Source organism: the organism of the source record quoted next, unplaced genomic scaffold, assembly GCF_019419815.1.
Source record: "Pyrus x bretschneideri cultivar Hongxiangsu unplaced genomic scaffold, Pyrus_bretschneideri_v1 Contig124, whole genome shotgun sequence".
Lineage (NCBI taxonomy): Eukaryota > Viridiplantae > Streptophyta > Magnoliopsida > Rosales > Rosaceae > Pyrus > Pyrus x bretschneideri.
Window position 1 is genome coordinate 387,902 of NW_025999418.1, and position 20,911 is coordinate 408,812.

Consider the following 20,911-nt stretch of genomic DNA (forward strand, 5'->3'; position numbering starts at 1 on the left):
GGGACACTTTTCGGAGGCATGTCCTTGGATAGAACATACGCCACATACCACAGGTCCTTGCATCTTCATTCCCTCGGCCATCTCATGTACTTGGTGCCGTGGAGGTCCTTTTTGGCCTACTCCCTCATACTGTTGAGCGTTCAATGCTCGGTTAGCGATCAAGACCTTGGCATCCCTGGGCGTTTTGTCCACCAATGCTCCACCCGCCGATGCGTCAAGCATTTGACGTTCTAGAGGTAGGAGACCCTCGTAGAAGTATTGCAGAAGCAACTCCTCCTTCATCTGATGCTGTGGACAAGAAGCAACAAGAGATTTAAAACGTTCATAGTACGTAGGAAATGACTCACCTTCATCTTGTTGAATGCCACTTATCCTTTTACGCAGAAGGATGATTCGAGAAGTTGGGAAGAACTTCTCCAGAAAAGCCCTCTTCATGCTCTCCCACGATGTAACAGTTCCGGGAGCTAAGTCGTACAACCAATCCTTGGCTTTGTCCATTAAAGAGAATGGAAAAGCCTTCATCTTCAGAATACTTCCGTCGACGTTGACGGGAGTCATACTTGAGCACACCACCTTGAATTCCTTTAGGTGCTTGTTCGGATCCTCCATGGACAACCCATGGTACTTCGGAATATGGTGGAGCAAGCTTGACTTCAACTCGAACTCCTCAGTCTTCCCTTCAGCAGGTGGGGGATATTGGATACACAAGGGTGCGGCATTATCCAATCCCGAAGCGGAAAGCTCCTTGAGTGTCCGAGTGTCTACTGCCATGTCTTGTGGCTCTTCAAATACTCTTGCCGTGGGTTCCTCAAAGATCCCTGCCATGGCCTCTTCTTCCTCTTCTAGGCCTTGTTCGTCAAGCTCAGGTTCCGGGCTTGGCGGATTTGATTCGTGATGCTTCTTCCTTCGTCTCAAAGTCCTCTCAAAGTCACTGTCAAAGTCCAAGATGTCCTCACGAATCGGTTGAGAACTCCGAGTCATGCACTAGTACCTAAAACAAGGAAAACAAAATAAGGTCAGAAACTTAACAAAAATAAAGTAAACAGAAAATACAATCCAAGGGATTAGCAAAGTTGCTAATTCCACGGCAACGGCGCCAAAAATTTGATGTGAACTAAGTAAGCACACAAATTAAAACCCTCTTTTGACAATTGTAGTATATGAATAAGTAGGGATCGTTCTTAACCGGGGATTAGGAGGGATTGCAAAATCACTTGGAGACTGACTCAAAAACGTAAAATAAAGTTTGAAACACTAAATTAGACTCAAAGAATACAAAACTAAACAATAAAAACACTAAAACAAAACAAAAGACTCAAAACAGCCTTAAAATCACTTTCTGGGCAGTTTTGAGCACTTTGACAACTTTGGACGAATTTGGGTAATAAAATGAATCAAAATGCTTAAAAACACAAACTAAGACACTTTCTAACTAAATTGGACACTAAAGTAAAGGGGGATTGAGGTTTTGACGAAAATAACTTAAATGCACAGATTGTAAATTTAAGGCAGATTCTAAATATAAATTTGATGAAAATATGGATGATGGAATAGCTAAGGGGTTTTTCTCCACACATGTCACACTTGCATACACTTTGATTTTCAGTTGGTCTTTCGATGAATTATGAAACTCAACATTCCGGGTTAATTAGGTCCGCTTAAATTAACCGTCAAGTTTTCCTTAAGTTAATGAATTGGATGGGTTAGCGCAACGCAATTCAAAACATTCTCCAAAAGTCATTTACGTGAAAAGCACAATAAAGATACAATCAAAGATCATTAAGCATCATGAAAACTATAAGTGTTGACGAGGCATTCGTTACTATGATGAGCATGAAACTAGTGCCAAGAATTCATTTAACGCGATTGTTTATAAGCAACCTCCACTACTTGTGAATTTAAGTTCATAACTATTAGGTGAAACTCACTTATATTCTAGCGTCAAATTCATGCATGAAAATTAAGCGTGCACTCTCAATAAACATACACAAATAAGTTATCAATCAAACAGTTAAACGCATTGAATCCACCATTCATGAAATTCCAACCAAAAGTAATCAATTCATATTGCAAGCATAAACATGGTTTCGAATCACCCCCTAGCTAACTAGGGGGATTTAGCCTCTCATGTTCACAAAAAGAGAAATACAATTGAATTTAAACATAAAGCACAAAGGATTGATTACACCTAGAACGCCCGACGAATCCACGTGAATTGGTGCGCGTCGAAGCTCCTCTTTCCTCTTCTCCTTGCTGCGGCAGATTGGTTGTGGGTGGTTTTTGGATGTTTTTCTGGTTTGGGAATGGATTTAGGGTGATTTAGTGGTGCGGCAAGGTTATGGGGTGGTGTAGTATGGTGTAGAATGGTGTGGGAAGTGGTGGAGAGGTTGCTGCAAGGCTTGGAAGTGGCTGGAATGGCTGGGATATGCACGGGTTTGAATGGGTTTTTGGTGATGGTGGATGCGGCTGGTTGAGAGAATGGGGGAATTAAGGTGATGGGATGATGAGTGTATGAATGGTGTGTTAGGGTTAGGGGATTACGGTTTATGAATGAATGGGAGATATGTGGGAGTGCACGGATTATGGAGAGAGTGAATGATGGTGGCTGGCTGAAATTATGTGAATGAGAAGTATGAATGAAAGCTCTAGGGTTAGAGGAAAAGGTGCGGCTAGGATATATTTGTGGCTGAATAGAATGAAATGGATGGCTATGGATCAAAGGGGAAGTATGGTAGTGTGCGGCTTAGAAGGAATTAGGGTGTGAAGGTGGCTGATTAGTTTTTAGAATGAAGGAGAGGGGGGTCACGGCTTATGGGATTTTAGGGTGAATAATGAAAAGTTTATTATGGTGAATGTGTGGAGTGACGGCTGAGAGGGAATTAGGATAAAAAATGCACGGCTTAGGGTTTAGTTTAGGGTTTATGAATGAATGGCTGAGATTAGAACTAGAAGGCTTAGGGTTAATGGATGGTGGATGGGAGAATGCGGCTGATATGGGTTTTGGATGAATCAAAGGCTTCTAGAAAAAGGAAAATAAAATCAGAAATTAGAGAGGGAAAGATTAAAGGGTGCGGCTGCAAGGTTAAAGGGCTAGGGTTTAGAAGCATGGATTTGGGCCTAAAATGCCCCCCCTTGCACGGCAAGGGAAAGGACTTGGGCTAAAGCCCACGGCATTGGTTGGAATTTGGGCTAGGGCATTCGTTTTGTGTCCTAAAGCGCCTACAAGGACTTCAAAGTGGCTAGAAAATACGGACGTTTAAGATTAGGAAAGGTTACCAAAATGGGAAACTTAGGGTTAACTTTCCTAAAATAGGAAACCTTGTTTGAGTAGGATTCCTCGTTTTGGTAAGAATTCATCGTTGGAGTAAGAATTCGTCGTTTCTTCAAGACTTCAACTCATTCATTCCTCTTTCGCTCCAAAAGGCTCCAATTTGCATCTTCTTGCACACTTTGGCCTTATAATCTGAAAATACACAAAAGTGGCCGTAAACACTAAAACAACTAAGTAAACACAACATAAATGCATGAGAACAAGCTAATTAAGTCGCATGAATATGCTCCTATCACACACATCACCGTTCTTTGAGTCACCAGACTACCAGGGAAACGCCAAACAAGCTCTCCAAAATTAAGGTTCTGAGGATGTTGACCGCTTAAATGTTAAGGTTAATGTTCTAGAAGTCGTTGCCAATCAGTCAAGCCGTCACCAAAGGTGATCTCGATCTAGGTTCAATTTGGTGAAGGGTGTTGAAGTGTGTAAAGATGGGTGTATTGAGATCTTTTTTAGAGAATAAACAGGAAATGCGGTAGAGGAATGTGGACTGGGTTTTTGGGTTCATAACTTTTTATTAACTATTAAATTATTAAATTTATTTGCAATTTTGTAAATTTAGTTAGACTTGTGTGATCCATTTATGCCTCACATCAGCACATAACAAAATTTTTGACAAAATTGTGGCAGAATGACTACATTGATTTGGGCACTTACTTGTGATGTGGTAAAAACTAACACACAAATTAAACCATTTTTAGACAGTTGTAGTATGAGCAAGTAGGGATCGTTGTAGGCCGAGAATTAGAAAGGATGCTAATCAACACAAATTCGACTTAAAAACTAAAAACTAGGCTAAACTGACACAAAACAATAAGTGGGGAACATGCTACAAATTATGGATAACTTGTATATGGAGCAAGGTGGATGGACGAATTTGGAGTCAAAAGAGGCTAGGAACATGCTACAAATTAGAAAAGACAAGTTCAAGACAACGAAGATAAGGAAAGAGCAAGAAATATGGAAACTTATCCTAACAACCTTATCTTATCCAAACCTTATCCTATCTTATCCTAACCTAATCTTGTTCCGCCTTAATTCTAGCTGCAAGTGGACCTAAATACATGATTTCTAGAAGCCTTATCTGATCCTAAAAGAGTGCCACACCTTTCCCCCTTTTATTTCTTCTAGAAACACCCAAAATCAGCCACAAAACACATTGTTTCTAGAAGGCCTAATTTTGGGCGAATTTCCCTAACCTTTTTCCTCTTGGATTTTAATTTGAATTGACCCTTTAGCTCTTGGATTTGGATTGTATAAGTCCATATTAGAAATTAATTGGGCTATGAATTATTTCCCAAGCCTTGTGCCACACCTTATGTGCCCTAATCCTTTGTTTCTGCTAAGTCTAACCCTAATTCTAATTTCCTAGGGTTTTTCTGTGCACTATATATATGTATCTCACTTTTTGCCGCACCCCTTATACACCCTATGCAGCCATTCATCTTTCCATTGATTCATTCATTCACACCACACACCATACATTCAGAAACATAATTTGTGCCGCAACCTTGGGAGAAGAAGGAGTGTGCCGTGGCTTCCATAGGAGAAAGAGAACCTTGTGGCGCAAGCAATCTGCATCCATTGGAGACTTTTAGAGTTCTTTCTTCCCTCGTTTCGTTTTAATGTTTATTTTAATTTGCTTTTCAATTGTTATGAACATGTGTAACTAAGTTTTTCTTAGTCAGAGGTGAATTCAAAGCCATGGACTTATGTTTTATATGAATTGATTTCCTCCAGTTTTTGTTTCTTGAATTGTGAATGCAATTTACTTAACTAATTTATTGAAAACTTGTTCTTGTGTGTTGATTAAGGATGCATACTTAGTTTTCATGCATGAATTTGATGCTAGAGTATAAGGGAATTTCACCTAATCGTTATGAACTTATATTCACAAGTAGTAAAAATCACTAGTCATGATTGTGTTAAGTAAATTCTAGGCAAGAGTATCATGCAGTTCATAGTTACGAATGCCTAGTCAATGCTTATGGTTTTCAAAAAGCTTAATGATCTTTGATTGTATCTCTATTATGCGGTTCATTTAGGGAACTTGATAAGAATAATTTGGTTGTCGATGCGTATTCCATCCAATTCAATGAAACTAGGAAAATCTGAAAGTTAATTTGTGCTTCTCACAATTAATTTGGGGCATTGTCATTCATGGTTTAAAGGGATAATATCTGGAAATCAATTTGTGTTTCATATGTGCATGTGTGGAGAAGGACCCTCTAACTCGCCTTTTACCAATTCAATTCACCTAATTTAGTGTCTAATCTATTTAGTTTGCAATCTGATTAGTTTAATTAATTTCGTCCAAATTAATTCCCCTTTTATTAAGCGTGTTAGATTAGTTAGGAAAGTGTTTGAATCTATCCAAATTAGTGTTTTGAGTCTAAGTTAGTTAAATTTTGTCCAAACAACTCTATAGAGTCAGTTTTGAATAATTGTTTGTTGCTGTTTTGAGTGTTTTGAGTTAGTTTTGAGTCTATAGAGTCTAGTTTAGTGTTCTTGAGTCTTATTTGAGTTGATTAGCATCCCTAGTTAATCCCCGGTTTAGAATGATCCCTACTTGCATATATACTACAATTGTCACAAATAGGGTTTAATTTGTGTGTCAAGTTAATTTTCACACCAACGATACCTCCATTTAAGCTTCAATAGGACCAACAGCATGGAGGGGTACATCCTCCACGACATGCTCCTCAAAACTTCCATGCATTGGATTTATGAACGGAAGGGGATAGTGATCTTTCCTGATTGTGGCGTTGAGCTTCTTAAAGTCAATGTAAACTCTCCCACCAGCTTGGATTTGATTGGGCACTTGAACCAAAAAAGGCAACAACCTATTAGTTGAAATGGAAATTGGAATAGGAATAGGTGGCTCACTGATGTACTGTGATGAAGACTCAAAAGTAGTAGCACTGTCAACAATTTCAGAGGTGATGCTCTCGATCTTGGGTTCTTTGAGGGCAGTGGCTTGTCCCATGTGATCCACTCCAATTCCTTTTTCAATGGCGGTTCTAAATAAATCTTTCTTGATAGGTGCTGAACATTCCTACCTTATATTTTCAATCACATTAATGGAAAAACAAGAATGAACATCATTAGGATACTTAACAGATTTAGAAACATTAAAATTAATCATATCACCATCGAACTCCGTAGTTAACGTTTCCTTGGACACATCAATCTTGTTTTAGGTTGTTTTCATGGATACATCAATCTTGGTTTGGGCTGTTTTCATGAAAAGTCTTCCAAGTAAGATTGGTAATGGTGCAGAGTGGGCTGAATCCTCCATCTCAAGCACATAAAAATCTGCTGGAAAAATCAAATGGCCTACCTACACCAAAACATCTTCCAAAACTCCTTTTGGATATGCATTAGATCGATCAGCCAATTGAATGACACCATCATTTTTAAGCTCTTCTAGATTCATAGATGCATAAACGGAATATGGCATGACATTAATGGAAGAACCTAAATCTAGCATAGCATGTTCAAACCTTGTATTACCAATAACACAAGGGATAGTGAAACTACCTGGATCTTTGCATTTAGGTGGCACTTTTCTTTGCAAAACTACAGAGACATTTTCACTTACATGTATAACCTCCTTCTCCAGAATCCGTTTCTTTGTTGTACAAAGCTTCTTCAAAAAATTAGCATACTTCAGAACTTGCTTTATTGCATCAAGAAGCGGGATATTAACTTGTACCTTTCTGAAGGTTTCTAAGATATCTTTTTCACTCTTTTCTTTCTTTGACTGCATAAACCTGCGAGGAAAAGGCACATTTGGTGGAATAGGGTTAGAAGGAATTTGATTCGAAACAACCTTACCTGAGTGGGATTGCGTGAGATTCTTAGGGGGTTGCGGCAAGGGTTGTTCGTCCCTTGCCGTGGCTCTATCCTCCTCCTCTTCTTCTTGCAGCAGCTTTTTGTCCTCTATTTGGCTTTTTTTGGATGATTTTGGTTTGGTTCCAGTCACCTTGCCACTTCTTAATGTGATATCTTTAGCAGTTTCAAAGCCTCCCTTTGGATTGACAACGGTTGAACTAGGTAGTTTGCCTTGTTCTTGTTCTATGAATTTTGCCATCTGCCCTATTTGATTCTTCAATTCGCCCACCTCCTTGGTTTGACTTTGTAAGCCATGCGTCAAAGAAGTTAGTACTTGAAGAATTTTATCATTATCCATTAACGAACCTGAATTTGGTTGGGCAGATGGTGGGTAAGGCTATGGTGGTGCAAATGGCCTTTCATAGAGCCCAGGAGGTGGTTGTATATATCCGCCTTGTTGAGTTTTAGGTTCCCTCCACTCCATATTGGGATGATCTCTCTAGCCCAGATTGTAGGTGTTTGAGAATAGGTCATTCCTTGGTTGATTTTGGGCTTGATAACCTATGACATTGGCACTTTCCCATCCCCCATTCTTTATCAATTTAGGACATTGATCAGTGGGGTGTCCTTGCATAGAGCACACGCCACAAGCACTTGTTCCTTGCACCTTGGATCCTTCAACAACCTATGATAAAAGAACAGAGAGATTAGCCATTTGGGATTGCAATTTTGAAATACCACTTACCTCATTAACTTGATTGTACAGTGGGGGATCTCTTTGTCCAACTCCTTCGTATTGTTATGCGTTCAAGGCTCGATTTGCTATTAAGATCTTTGTAGCAACTGGTGTTTTGTCAACCAAAGCTCTTCTTGCCTTGAGCTACTCTAGAGTATTGAATGCAAAGAGGGACGGCATTGTCCAATCCCAAGGCTGAAAGTTCCTTAATTGTTTGATTGTCTACAGCCATGTCTTGTTCCTCTTCTTCTTCCTCTTCCTCTTCCTCTTCTTCAAATTCGGATTCAAAACTAGAACTAGGTGCATTGGGTTCTGGCTGCTTCCTTTTCCTTCTCAAAGTTTGTTCAAAATCATAATCCAACTCCAATATATGCCCATGAACTGGTTGAGAACTTCTAGTCATAAACTAGTACCTAAAACAAAGAAAACAAAACAAAATAAAATTAGAAACACAAGAAAAACAAAAACAGAAACAAAGGGGAGATTAGCAATTTTGCTAATCCCTGGCAACGGCGCCAAAATTTGATGTGGTAAAAACTAACACATAAATTAAACCCCTTGTAGACAGTTGTAGTATGAGAAAGTAGGGATCGTTCTAGGCCGACGATTAGAAAAGATGCTAATCAACACAAATTAGACTTAAAAACTCAAAACTAGGCTAAGCTGACACAAAACAATAAGGGGGGAGGTTTTTGGACGAATTCTGACTTAAAACAAGTAAATTAATTAAGTTTGGTACGAAAATTGGGTGAAAGGCTAGTTAGAGGATTCTTCTCCACACATGAACCATATGCATACAAATCGATTTTCAGTTATTATTCCTATAAACCATGAATGACAATGCCCTAAATTAATCATGAACAGCACTAATTAACTCTCAAAATTTCCTAATTTCATTGAATTGGACTCAGCGACGCAATCAAATTATTCTTATCAACTTCCCTATATGAACAGCATGATAGAGATACGTATCAAAGATCATTAAGTTCTGTGAAAATCATAAGCATTAACAAGACATTCGTAACTATGAAAAGCATGACACTCCTGCCAGGAATTTACTCAACGCAATCATCACTAGTGACCTTTACTACTTGTAAATATAAGCTCATAACGATTAGGTGAAATTCCCTTATATTCTAGCATCAAATCCCTGCATGCAAACTAAGTGTGCACCCTTAATAAACATACAAGAATAAGTTTTCTATAAAACAGATAAGTAAATCACATTCATGTTTTATGAAACAATAACTGGATGTAATCAATTTATATAAAGCATATGATCATGGCTTCGAATTCACCTCTGGCTAAAAAGAAATTTAGTTACACATGTTCGTCATGGTTGAAAAGCAATCTAAAATAAACATCGAAACTAAAATAAGGATAGAAAGAACTCTAGAATTCCCTAGCACTCCAATGGCAGATTCGGTACAATCCTTAGGTGCAGGTGCATGGCACTCCTCCTCCTCTCCTTCCTTGCAAGCACAAATCACTCTTTTCCTCTCAGAAACTTGCGGCACTCTCTGTATTTTTCTCCTCTCCCCCCTTGAAAGTTGCGGCAATAGGTAGTATTTATAGGCAGGGGGCACATCCCAATTTGTGGAGGAAAAGGATTAGGTTGTTTGCATTGTTTTAGGACTCCTCAAATTAGATAGGAAGTGGTTTAATGTGATAAGAAATCCCCCTTGCAGCTGGAGATAAGGTAAAGTAGGATTAGGATAGGATAAGATAAGATTTGTTAAGGATAAGGTTGGATAAGATAAGATTGAATAAGGTTTCGCTTTAATTTGTAATTCCTTGTCTTCCAAGCCTCAATCGTAATTCTTCCAGATTGTAACACATTCCTAGCCTCATTTGACCACCAAAAACGTCCATCCTAAGTGCTCACCACGCATGCTATCCAATCCAAGTCCAAAACTGCTCCAAATTGCTCCATTTTTCCCTTTTTTGTCACCTTTGCCAATTGGACCTACAAACACACGAAAATAGCTTAAATCACTATAATAAATAGAAACTAACTAAGTAAATGCAAAGAAATAAGCTAACAAAATCGCATAAATATGCTCCTATCAACTTGCGGGACTACATTGATCAATTTTCAATTTCAAGGACTATTTGATGTCGCGGGTAAATTTCAGGGATCATTTTAATGTCACGGGTCAATTCAAGGATCATTTGTGAGAAAAAATGGACTTATGTGACCCATTTATGTGTCACATCAGCACTTAACGGAATTTTTAACAAAATTGTGATGAAAGGACCACATTGATTTGCAACACCTGTTTTTAGGGACTACATTGATTGATTTTCAATTTTAGAGACCATCTTGATGGTGAGGGTCAATTTTTAGGACCATTTGTGAAACCCTATTAATAATATATCAACAATATTTATGTTAATTATAAATAGGTCAATCATGTGTTGTGATACTTAAATGCATTTAAAATAAATAAATTACAAAATTTGATACTATAGCTGACACCCACTTCAACTAACACTCTCTTTCCCATAGTTCTATATTTTAGAATAAGTCAATACGGATCAGACACTGCAACTTGCAGTATCTGTTTCCTGATTTTGTTTTCTAATTTGGATTTAGGCACTGCGTTGCAGTCTATTTACTGATTTTGTTTTTTCCATCACTCACATGCCTCATACACGTTTCTTTTTACACTTTGGATTTCGACACTGCAGTGCAGTGTCGAAATCCAAAGTGTAAAAAGAAACGTGTATCCCTCATCTGTGAGACTGAATTGTCATACCAAATTTCATATTCATTAGAGTGATTGTCTTTAATTTAAAAGTCGATGGATTATATAATTTTGATGGATCATAAAAGCTTAGAATGAGGTAGTATTAGGCTTAAACAGGTGGTGGGTCAACTTAATGAATTAGTTTAGTTCAATTTGGTTGTTGCCATTACTATTAGGTTTCCAAAATTTTCTATCTTTCAAGATACCAAGTGTTCAACCAAAAAATACAGAATTAAATACATAAGAAGCCTAGCAAATGACAATTTTGGCACCCCTTAATGCTCCTAATACTAATGGTATTAGACCCAATGCTCCTATTCTGTCAATTCAACATAAAATCGGCTTTATCTAAATTAACTAAACAAGTTAACATTGAGAAAATTATGTATCTTTTTTATGCATTTACCTCGTGTATGTTGTTAAAGAATCATGTCTGATATGTTCAACCGATTTAACAGAACGTGCTTTAATATATAAACTAATCAAAGAAGCTGGCTTTGCCACCTTGTAATAGGCAATAAGAAAACGAAAACTACACAAAGAAATTAACTTAAAGAAACATCTTCGTTTATAAAATTTAATTTGTATCTTGTGTTTCAGATTCGAGTACTAGTGTGTGCATTGAAGACTGTTACACAGAGAGTGGCGACGATCTTGCAGCAGTGAAAAGTTGCTGGGATCATTATGGAATCAAAATGGCTCGTCCGAGTTCGAACATCATAGTTAGAAGAGTTCATGGTACCACTCCAACTTGCTCTGGAGTGGGAATAGGTAGTGAAATGTCTGGTGGGATTTCAAATATTACCATTGAGGATTTGCATATTTAGGATTCTGCAGCTGAGGTTTTTTGGTTCTCTTCTCTCGATATAAAATAAATTAGATTTACCATATCTCTAAATTATTGAGTTTGAAGTGCTTTTCTAAGTATAAATTTATCGAAGTCTTAGGTATGAAAACAAATAATTTCCTTATATGAAGTAAGGGCATATTTTTTGGCATCGCCCGGTCCTCAAAACCTTATTATCAGCCCTACTGGGGTGCGGATTGGGGTTAAGTAGCAAATGTTAGTATAAGTAACTTAATAATGGAAAGGGTGAAGATAATCATAAGGTTTTTGTGAAGTGAACTTGTATAGAATTGATACAAGGGTAATGTAACAATGTTTTTGTGGAACTTCATATTCATTTCATTTATGATTGATTTATGTTAAAGAATTTACAACATATCTCAGTGAGTGAAGTTTTTGTATATCCAGTTCTTCTATCTTTCAAGATGCCAAGAGTTCAAACAAAAATACAGAACTATATACATAAGAAGCCGAAGAAATGACTGATTAACTGCAGGACATGAAGATGAACGACTGTCGAAGCTTTTCAATAAACAAGAAATTAAGCTACATACATACAATACTGCATATTTGCTGCATACATTACACGGTTTAAAGTTGAGAGAAATTAATGGATTTGGATGGATGCTTGGTTGTCCCTTTTGTTTGGATGATCACCATTTCCAGAAAACGTTGGAACCACACTTGTATTTGTCCTTGCCTTCGCACTCCAAACTAAGATCGTCTGAGAGAAATGGTACTTTCTGCATCCATTCATCCATTAACCAAATTTAATTAAGCAAATAAATTAAATTTAATCAAAAAATAAATTTAAGTAAGCAAATAAATTAAATATAAATTCAATTCAAATGTTAAAATAAAAATAATTGTAATTAAAACCATAATTAAGTGGATTAATAGAGCCTGCGGGTACCTTTTGCTTGGCAAGATCTTGGCAGCCAGTGAAGTTCTCAGGGAACTTACATGATCCAAATTGAACAGTGAATGCTCTTGCAAAGTTTGCACCGCTCGTTGCCAGCCTCTTCTTGTCATTCAGTTCCTATTTATATGAGATACAACAATATAATTAGTATACATTATACGGATCTATGACACTATTTTTTTACACAATTAATTGACACACATTTTCGTTGGACTCACTCTGTAATGTATTTTAACGATCTCAACCGTCTTTCTTTTAGAACAATATTCAATATAGACATACACATGTATCTAGGTATGTATGTTAAGCACAGAGGATGCAGCTAGCTATAGCTACCTTGTTGGCTTTGCTTTTTTCGAGGTAATCATCAATGACACCGGCATTGGCAGCGGAGTTGGAAGAAACAGCGGTGAAAGCAATGGCCGCCAGGGAAAGCAGCACAGCCCTTCTTCCATCAGCTCCTTGATTATTTTGTGTGCTAGGCTGTTGGGCCCTGAGTGCTACAACTTTGGTCTGAGCGGCTGATACAACTGAAGGCATGCAAGTCGTCTTTGCATTGACAAGTTCAGACATTCTAGTGCCGGAGACGGCATAGTTGCATGCCAGCACACTAGAGTTCATCGCTGCCATTTATTCCTCTAGTAGTTTCCTCTATATTTTTTTAGGAGAAGAATGTATCGGGATATATGGAGAGAAGTAGGTAGGCTAGCTAGGGTTGTATCACTAATAATTTTGGGGTTATATGTATATTTGTAATGTATGTGGATAACGAGTGATTGTGGTGGGAGCGTGGTGGATAAGGTGAGATTGCCTTGCTCGGATCCTATTGGCAAGCTTTGCGCTTTCTTGCTTCCGCTACCAATTTGGGACTTAATTGGACTTGGTTTGTGTGGTGCCCTTGTGTTTTGGACCCATTTTAATTATAAAATCATTTTCTTTCTTTTTTGTGTCAATATAATAATGTATCTATATTGTGGGTGGGTGATTTGCGTTGAATCACAATGTATCTGACATAATAATTTCGTATTAAATTTGGTATTCACGAGATTCGAAATCTAAAACCTCTCACTTAAAAGTAGAGTATAAATTAGAAAATCACATCTTGTTCTTGGTGTCAACGTTTCTCATCCTAACGATGCAATGACCAAGAAAGTAACTAGACAAGTTTTTCATGACGGAGACAAAACCGACTACCATATCCACAAATTTGGAATACTAGATAATTACTTGTCATAAAGAAATTCGCTACAACTCTAATGTACAACTCCCTATGTCCTAGAAATGGAAGTCTGTCTGTAGGAAGTTTTTGTTGGAGAGTATCCATGGTAAACATTTGAATTTAAGTTTAAGATTCGTAAGGTAATTTTCCGTATTTTTATTAGGTGTTTTAGTTTGAGGGATTTTATTGATTGTCATCAGACATTCAGGGTCACACAAATCTTACGTGGCGTGCAAACCTTAAATCTAAGACCTAACTATGTTCTTCAAGAATCTTGTGTGACGGCCACACAACCAAGCGTATACTTTGTTATAGATGTGGCAGCCTGAACTTCTGGTCAAACGATTATGGCTGAGATCGGAACCTCGCGGCCTTGAAAACAAGGTCGTGCAAATCAAATTGGAACACCAACTTACCTTGGGATGCAAATGAATGACCCATGTAGCGAAGCACCACGGTTGAAACTAGTTTGTTGTCCTTTGAATGTAAACTCTGGTGGGTACAATCTTTTAACTTAAAACTAAATCGGAGATGTAGCTTGTGTCAGGCTAGTGGTTAGTTATGCTATGCACGGGACAAGAAGGTTGATAAATGCATTGAGCATGAGACCCTCTCTCTGTTGCCAATTCCCTTGGTCTTCATATTTGCTTGCTAGCCAAGTATCAGAACTCGATGTGACGATACCACATCTATCTCTCGATAATACGGATGCATCAAATGAACCCAATATCAATTGGTCAGCTGGTTGTTAATTCTAAGAATCGTCATTTCATCATTGCCAAGCATACACAATCATCCTCAATGAGCTAACTAGCAATCTACTACTGAAATTCAAAGAAAATTTAGCGAGGGCCATCGAACGCCATTCTTACATGATGTATTTACATAAATACAACATTAAACAGCTTTTCACATAGTTTAAACCTAATGTTATAACGCCTGATTGTGACTATTTATACTACATCAGAAAGGATTCGGTGGACGTGCATCGCCCGTCACTGTTAACCACCAACTACATGAAGGATAGAAACTACATCGTCTTCTCCTACTTAGATTATTCTTATATTTGAAACTTCAATATAATGGCAATGTAATATACCGGATGAGCACCAATTAAACTATGCATTCCGCATGCCACGTCAACTCAGAGCTAATTTGCTTGCTCAGTTCTGGAGCTACATATCTGATGCCCTTAACTTTCTAGGCCTTTTAGGCTGCGCAGGCGATGATGGAGCTTCTGCCCTACCAGGGGCCTTTCGTTTTTGGTCTCGTTTACCAATTCTTTCCCCTGAAATCCAATGGATATTAATGAGGTCAATAGTACTAGAAAAGAAAAAAAAAAAAAAAAAAACACAGAAAGCGATGCCGGACTAGACAAGATTTCCTATTATCACCTAATACATCACCTCCAAAACTTGTTGATTCAGGGACAAAAGTGCGATCCTGGTCAGCACATAAGAAGATGCACTGTCAGAAAAATCTCATTGTTTGGATCACAAGCTAGCTTATCACCTGAGAAGTGAGAACCCTACTACAAGCAAGGACAACGAACCTTGGGTGTGCCTGGTGTTTCGTATGGACTATCACGATAAGATGAGCCTTCTGCCTCCTTATATTGTAACTGATAACCAAAAGGCAGTACATAGCAGGCCATAAAAGCAGTTTGGTTAAGGAAATCAAAATTACAACACATACCCCATGCAAACACTTGGAGATATGCAGATATCACCGATACATGTTTTAAGGAATATACTATGCTCTCTAAATTACAAAATATTTACAGTAGTTATAAAAGAAAAAGCTTAGCTAAGTGACCTGTTTCTGAAGATTCAGTAGCGTCAGTATTTCTTTTCTTAATTCAAGATGCTGTGCACAAACGGATTTAGTTGGAACTCTCGGCTTTAAATTAACCTGTAAAGAAAAAAAGCACAACTTTAAACTCTTTTAGAAACTAATAAATGAAGAATAAAGATATTAATAGGATTTGTTGCTCTGAATATAAATACATAATATGCAATTTTGCATGGCAATATCCATTATTATCAAGAACCAAACGATCTAACTGAGCTTAATATTAAAACAAGATAACTAGAAGTGAGCAAACAATGATATCTAAACTTTCAAATAGAATTCAAGAATACACAAAGCAGGACCACCAAAAACCGCAAAGCATCTCTCTTCAATGGAAATTCTATAAGTTGTTACAACAAGTAATTGTCTAGAAATTCATCCATATTCGTGATAGAACAGACATTGCACTGAAACTGAATTATCAAGTGATTTAGCCTCTATGCTGATAAGGTAAGGGAGACTCAAAGCAAAGCAAAGGCGAATTTATGAAACAAGATAACAAACATGGTAACATGTATGGATCTGAAAATTTGCCGCTCAAGATAAAAATATACTACCAAGTGTGACAACGAAATAAGCATCTATAATTAATCAATAGTTCACGAAGTAGTACAGACCCCAAGTTCTTGCAAACTTTGCTCAACCCGCTTGATAGTCCGAAGTCCAGCAGATGAGCTTGCAGCTTGGATCATTTGGTCAAGCGCATATGTCCTAAGATACACCCGAAGCTGGAAATTTCCTCAATCAGTCCGTCAATAGACTCAAGAATGGATATCTCACATATTTCAAAGAAATTTAGACAATATGGAGTGGCTTAAGAAGCAGTACAAGATTTTCCTTGAAGAAAAAATGGATGCAAAAAGAACCAAAAATGAAGTCATGCAGTAACTTTCAAGGGAAATGAAAGAGCATATAGAACAAAATCTAGCAAACCAGTTAAACATACCATTCGGAGAGAAGCTAGAGTAGAGGTATTCTCTGCCATTGAAGTTGAAGGTGCAACCATTGCAGAGGGGAACTCAGAGTTGGATGAAGGTGACAGAGTCTCACCAGGAATGATAGCCCTCTCCACATTAAATGTTATAGGCAACTCTGACTCTTTAGCATTCTGAAATACAGAAAAACCAAGTATATAAATATGCACAACAGCCAGGTGCATGCACATAACTATTCATTCTGATTTTGAAAACTGAACCACCAATATATTGGCATAATCTGATATCTATAGGCTATAACCCTTGCACAAGTCTTGAGTCACTAATATATACTTCTAAAAATTCTATTTAATAGAAATAAGGGTTATTAACGGATACTGAAAAACCTCCTAATTCAGGAAACATGGGTTAGTGGTTTACCAAGACAAGAGGAATGCAGACCCAATGTAAAGGGACATATCTTGATACTACGGTCTAGTGGTATTCCTCTTCACTTATAAGTGATAGGTCTTAGGTTCGATTCTCGCCAAAGGCGAATTTGAACCACATTATTGCTAGCCCATTGTGAGGCTTAGCCCACCCCCTCCTCCTTAGTGTAGATAATATCGTTTGTTCATAAAAACATGTATCTATCTGTAACAGAGCATCAAAGATCTCTATACACTTAACACAGTTAGCAAACATACCCCAGCCACAATTTATTACTTATAGAAGTAAAGTTTAAGTTTACAAATTTGTACAAATTCAGCTAGAACTAACATGAAAGTCTAAAAATTTGTAAGCGCAAACTTCAAAAAGAAAAGAGGAAAATCCAAAACCAAAAGAAAAAGGATAGTTATTCTGCAATATGAAGCATTCTACTTTCAAGAAGCATGGCACTTCATTCTACCCACAGAGTAGAAGCATCAAGAAACTACAGTTTCGTAAATTGTTGTGAACTCACCAGTAAATACAAATAAAGCACAGCAGTATATGTACCGGTAAACTTACCCTTGCAGCAATGCGTGACTCAGCTATTCTTTTGGCTTCAGCCAAAACCTAAGAAAATTTACAATGGATCAGACAAGTAAAGGAAGGAATGTATCCATTTGAAAAATCAAATTCCCAATTAATGTCGCAGGGCCACATGTAAGAATTAATCACTAAATTGATGGATGAAATTTATACCTCCGAGTCTTTTCTCTCTTGGTGCTTTGTTTGAGAGAGAACCATGGACAATGCTCGCTTGCGATCTCTCTCTTGTGTAAATTTGTAAGGTTCCTAAACCAAGACAAAACAAGAGAAACCAAAGCAGAAAAAATATGTTAAGTAAAGAAACTAATAAAAGGGCAGCTTGTTCAACATGTCCACCCCAATGCAGGGTCTATAGAGAGCAAGACATACACAGCTTAATTACTTGCTCCCGCAGAGATCGTCTCTGCCAACAAAAAAGAATTAATATTTGCCTAAAATATCAGTTGTCAAAGCTACAAACCTTAACAATAGGATGCTCCGAAACATCTCCAGGTGATGCCGCAGCTCTAGCAATTAATATAGATCGAGATACTACAATAAAAAGTGGTGTAATCAGCATCAACAAGAACCATGTCCAATGATCTTTCACAACAGTGAATCATTTAAAGATTCAAGCATAGAAATCAAAGCATAACATGAACATCATGAAAGTGAACCAAACAATGAGCAAAAAAAATTCACGAAGAAAACAGAGAAACAATACCTTTGTAATAGATTTACCAAAAAAAAAAATACCTTTGTAATAGCGTTCCTTCAGTTCTTCCACAGTACGAGAAGACGGGAACCTGTCTGCTATCACAATGAAGCGTAGATCAAACTGTTGACACAATTCAAACAATTGATCCGTCTCTTCCTTTGTCCACATCTAATGAAGACAAAATTTAGTAACAGAGAATGAGGAAAGAAAGAACACTGAAAAGCATTCTCACAATTAAATTCCTACTTTCAAAGCTTAATTATGGGTGGGGCCGGAATTTCAGATGGCAATATTTGCCAATAATAAGAACACTTAAAACCATTTCATATGATGCAGAGCTGGATTTTAAAATCCACTTAAAACCATTTCATATGATGAGGATCTGCATTTTAAAATCTTAACCTAAATTAGATTCAAAAAAGCAATAATCTTACCATCTAATATAGCACTTATTCAGGCCCTAAAATCCAAATACCCTAAATTAAATGACATCATACAAATAAAATCTTGATTTGATACCTACATCATCAGTCAAATGCTTCTCATACTCCTCGTCTGTGTATTTGACAACGTCCACAGACTGCACAGAGTTTGAAAAATAAAAATAAAAATAATAAATATATATATATATATATATATATATATATATCATATGCATTCACTTGCATGCGAAACAAAGTAAAAGTCTATGACCATACGAAGAGGAACAATCCTTCCCCAACACAGTTAAGGATAAATGTACCTTGTTATACTTGGCAAAGGAGTAGTCACCCATAGGTGGGACACCATTTACAACTCTAACCTGCAAAATACATGCGACTAAAGACATGCACAGCCCAACTAGAAGGAAAGAAAAAAACGCAGAGCTTGGAGGCGCGCTACATAAGGTACAAAACCTACCCAGTGAAAGAGCTGTAAATTATCTTTCCGAGCAGAACTAGTAAAAGGAAGCCACTGCCAAGTGATCTGAAAGCATAATGCCAGATTTAGCATAACTGATTATCAAAGGTCAAATACCCGAAAAAACTAACACCGCATAAAATCGGTAACCGGCTACATTCTCAAGCAACTCAAACCAAACACAGTAACAAGGCTTCAGGTAATACTACAAATGTGAGTAAATAAACATATGATGAACAAAATTAACCTTTTCGTCAGTCGGAGGCCGTTTTTTCAGCTGTAATGGCTCCACTGCCGGCATGAGAGGTGGAACACCCCCGATAAGCGCATACACCTGCACTTCGACAAGCCCAAACACGCATTATCAATTCAATTTCTCAGTCGTTCGAGATTATTCAACCAAAATTTGAGAAACACAGCATGCATCATCCCCAAAATTTGATAAATTTAGGCGAAATTTGTGAAATTTAAGCAAAATTCGAAAAACCCTAAACACACACAATCAAAGCATACCTCGCGCGAAATGCCCTCTGGTTTTCGCTGAGACTCCTTAACTGTTCGAGATTTCTTCTCCTGGGATGCGGGATGCGAGGTTTTGGACAAGCCCAAGATGTCCTTGGCATCCATTGCAATTTCCCCCAACAATTTGGGCGTTTGCTTGGGACTTACGACGAGACAACGCGACGTGCGACTCTCTCGGTTGCAGAAGGCTAGGCGACAAGGAAGGAAGAAGCACTGCGTGCAATGGAGGAGTAGTATTACTATTACTGTACTAGTAGGTTGGTGTGGATATATAGGACTGGAAAGTATCCCGTGGAAACATTGGAAGACCCCAAAGACGTATTTGCCTTTTTTTTTTCGGGTGCTGGGATTGTGGGTAGCTCTTGGTCACCCGGGAAAGCAAAACATGGAGGATGAAATATTGGGATCAGGATCCTCTCCTGATCTTTGGACGTGGAACCTCATGATCAACAAGTGTGGACCGTTAGATGAAAATCCAACGATTATAATTATTATAATTTTAAAAGGACTCCCTGTTTGTAGCCGTTGAATTTTCATCCAACGGTCCACACTTGTTGGTCATGATGATACCCATACAAAGATCAGGAGAGGATCCTGATCCAAAATATTGATCGACTCAAAATATAGAAGGACCAAAATTATGCATTTGTTGCCACTTGGTACTACGTTGTGATATTTCTCTTCACTTGTAAGTGGTCTTAAATTTGATTCTTGCTAAAAACGTATTTAAACCATATTACTTTCGCTCATTGTAAGGCTTAGCTCACACCTTATCTTAGTGCAAATAATATTTTTGTTCAAAAAAAAAAATAATGTATTTGTAATTGTTGACCCTAAAAATTACAAAGCCTACATGGCGCGTAGGCCGAGTAACTAATGAGCTAACTACGTCCTTCGGTTGATGCGGCGCGTGCCAACTCGTCAGCCGAGCTTGGCCGAGGAGTAAAATTTGTTGATGTTGCGTTGAGCACATTGCTGACTTCTTGATCTTGCGACTGTGGCCGAGGAAGGAACAAATCTCGGCATTTAGATTCTCGAGCCTGAAGACAAGGCTGCTAATTCTGCGAAGTTCACGAATCGTTGACGCCGGATTCAGTCACAGTGATTATATTCGTGAGAGTATAAGCACGTCGAATCGACATCAGACTATATGGACACAAGTACTCAAAAGTGATGTATGTCTTGATGGTAAATATGGTTCGGCCGTTAGAATGCCGAACTCTGAAACTCACTTATGAGTATCCAATCATAAAATCACTCGGCATTCAATGTGCCGAATGTCATAACTCATAACACCTTACTTCGCTGAGAAAGCTAATAAGATGACCTCTGTCAATAAGGATTTAAAGACCC

The 20,911-nt window shown here is 37.8% G+C and overlaps 2 protein-coding genes across 3 annotated transcripts; both read right to left on the reverse strand.

Annotated features, from left to right (window-relative positions):
* Positions 1 to 11,998: 11,998 nt before the first annotated feature.
* On the reverse strand, positions 11,999 to 13,065 carry LOC103963155 (photosystem I reaction center subunit N, chloroplastic). Its single transcript, XM_009375935.2, has 3 exons — positions 12,757 to 13,065; positions 12,412 to 12,537; positions 11,999 to 12,241 (listed from the first exon to the last, which is right to left on the reverse strand). The coding sequence occupies exons 1-3, from the start codon at positions 13,048 to 13,050 to the stop codon at positions 12,152 to 12,154; spliced, it is 510 nt and encodes a 169-aa protein (XP_009374210.1). The 5' UTR covers positions 13,051 to 13,065; the 3' UTR covers positions 11,999 to 12,151.
* A 1,372-nt stretch (positions 13,066 to 14,437) lies between these two features.
* Positions 14,438 to 19,785, reverse strand: LOC103963153 (SWR1-complex protein 4). 2 transcript variants are annotated; one of them, XM_009375933.3, is made up of 15 exons: positions 19,550 to 19,785; positions 19,284 to 19,370; positions 19,037 to 19,102; positions 18,879 to 18,938; positions 18,660 to 18,716; positions 18,175 to 18,304; positions 17,900 to 17,970; positions 17,593 to 17,685; positions 17,416 to 17,463; positions 16,437 to 16,598; positions 16,108 to 16,218; positions 15,455 to 15,550; positions 15,192 to 15,260; positions 15,046 to 15,082; positions 14,438 to 14,927 (listed from the first exon to the last, which is right to left on the reverse strand). In XM_009375933.3, the coding sequence occupies exons 1-15, from the start codon at positions 19,661 to 19,663 to the stop codon at positions 14,815 to 14,817; spliced, it is 1,314 nt and encodes a 437-aa protein (XP_009374208.1). In that variant the 5' UTR covers positions 19,664 to 19,785; the 3' UTR covers positions 14,438 to 14,814. The 2 variants fall into 2 exon arrangements, with proteins under 2 accessions (XP_009374208.1, XP_009374207.1); XM_009375932.3 differs by having other exon boundaries at positions 15,034 to 15,082.
* Between the last annotated feature and the right edge of the window lie 1,126 nt (positions 19,786 to 20,911).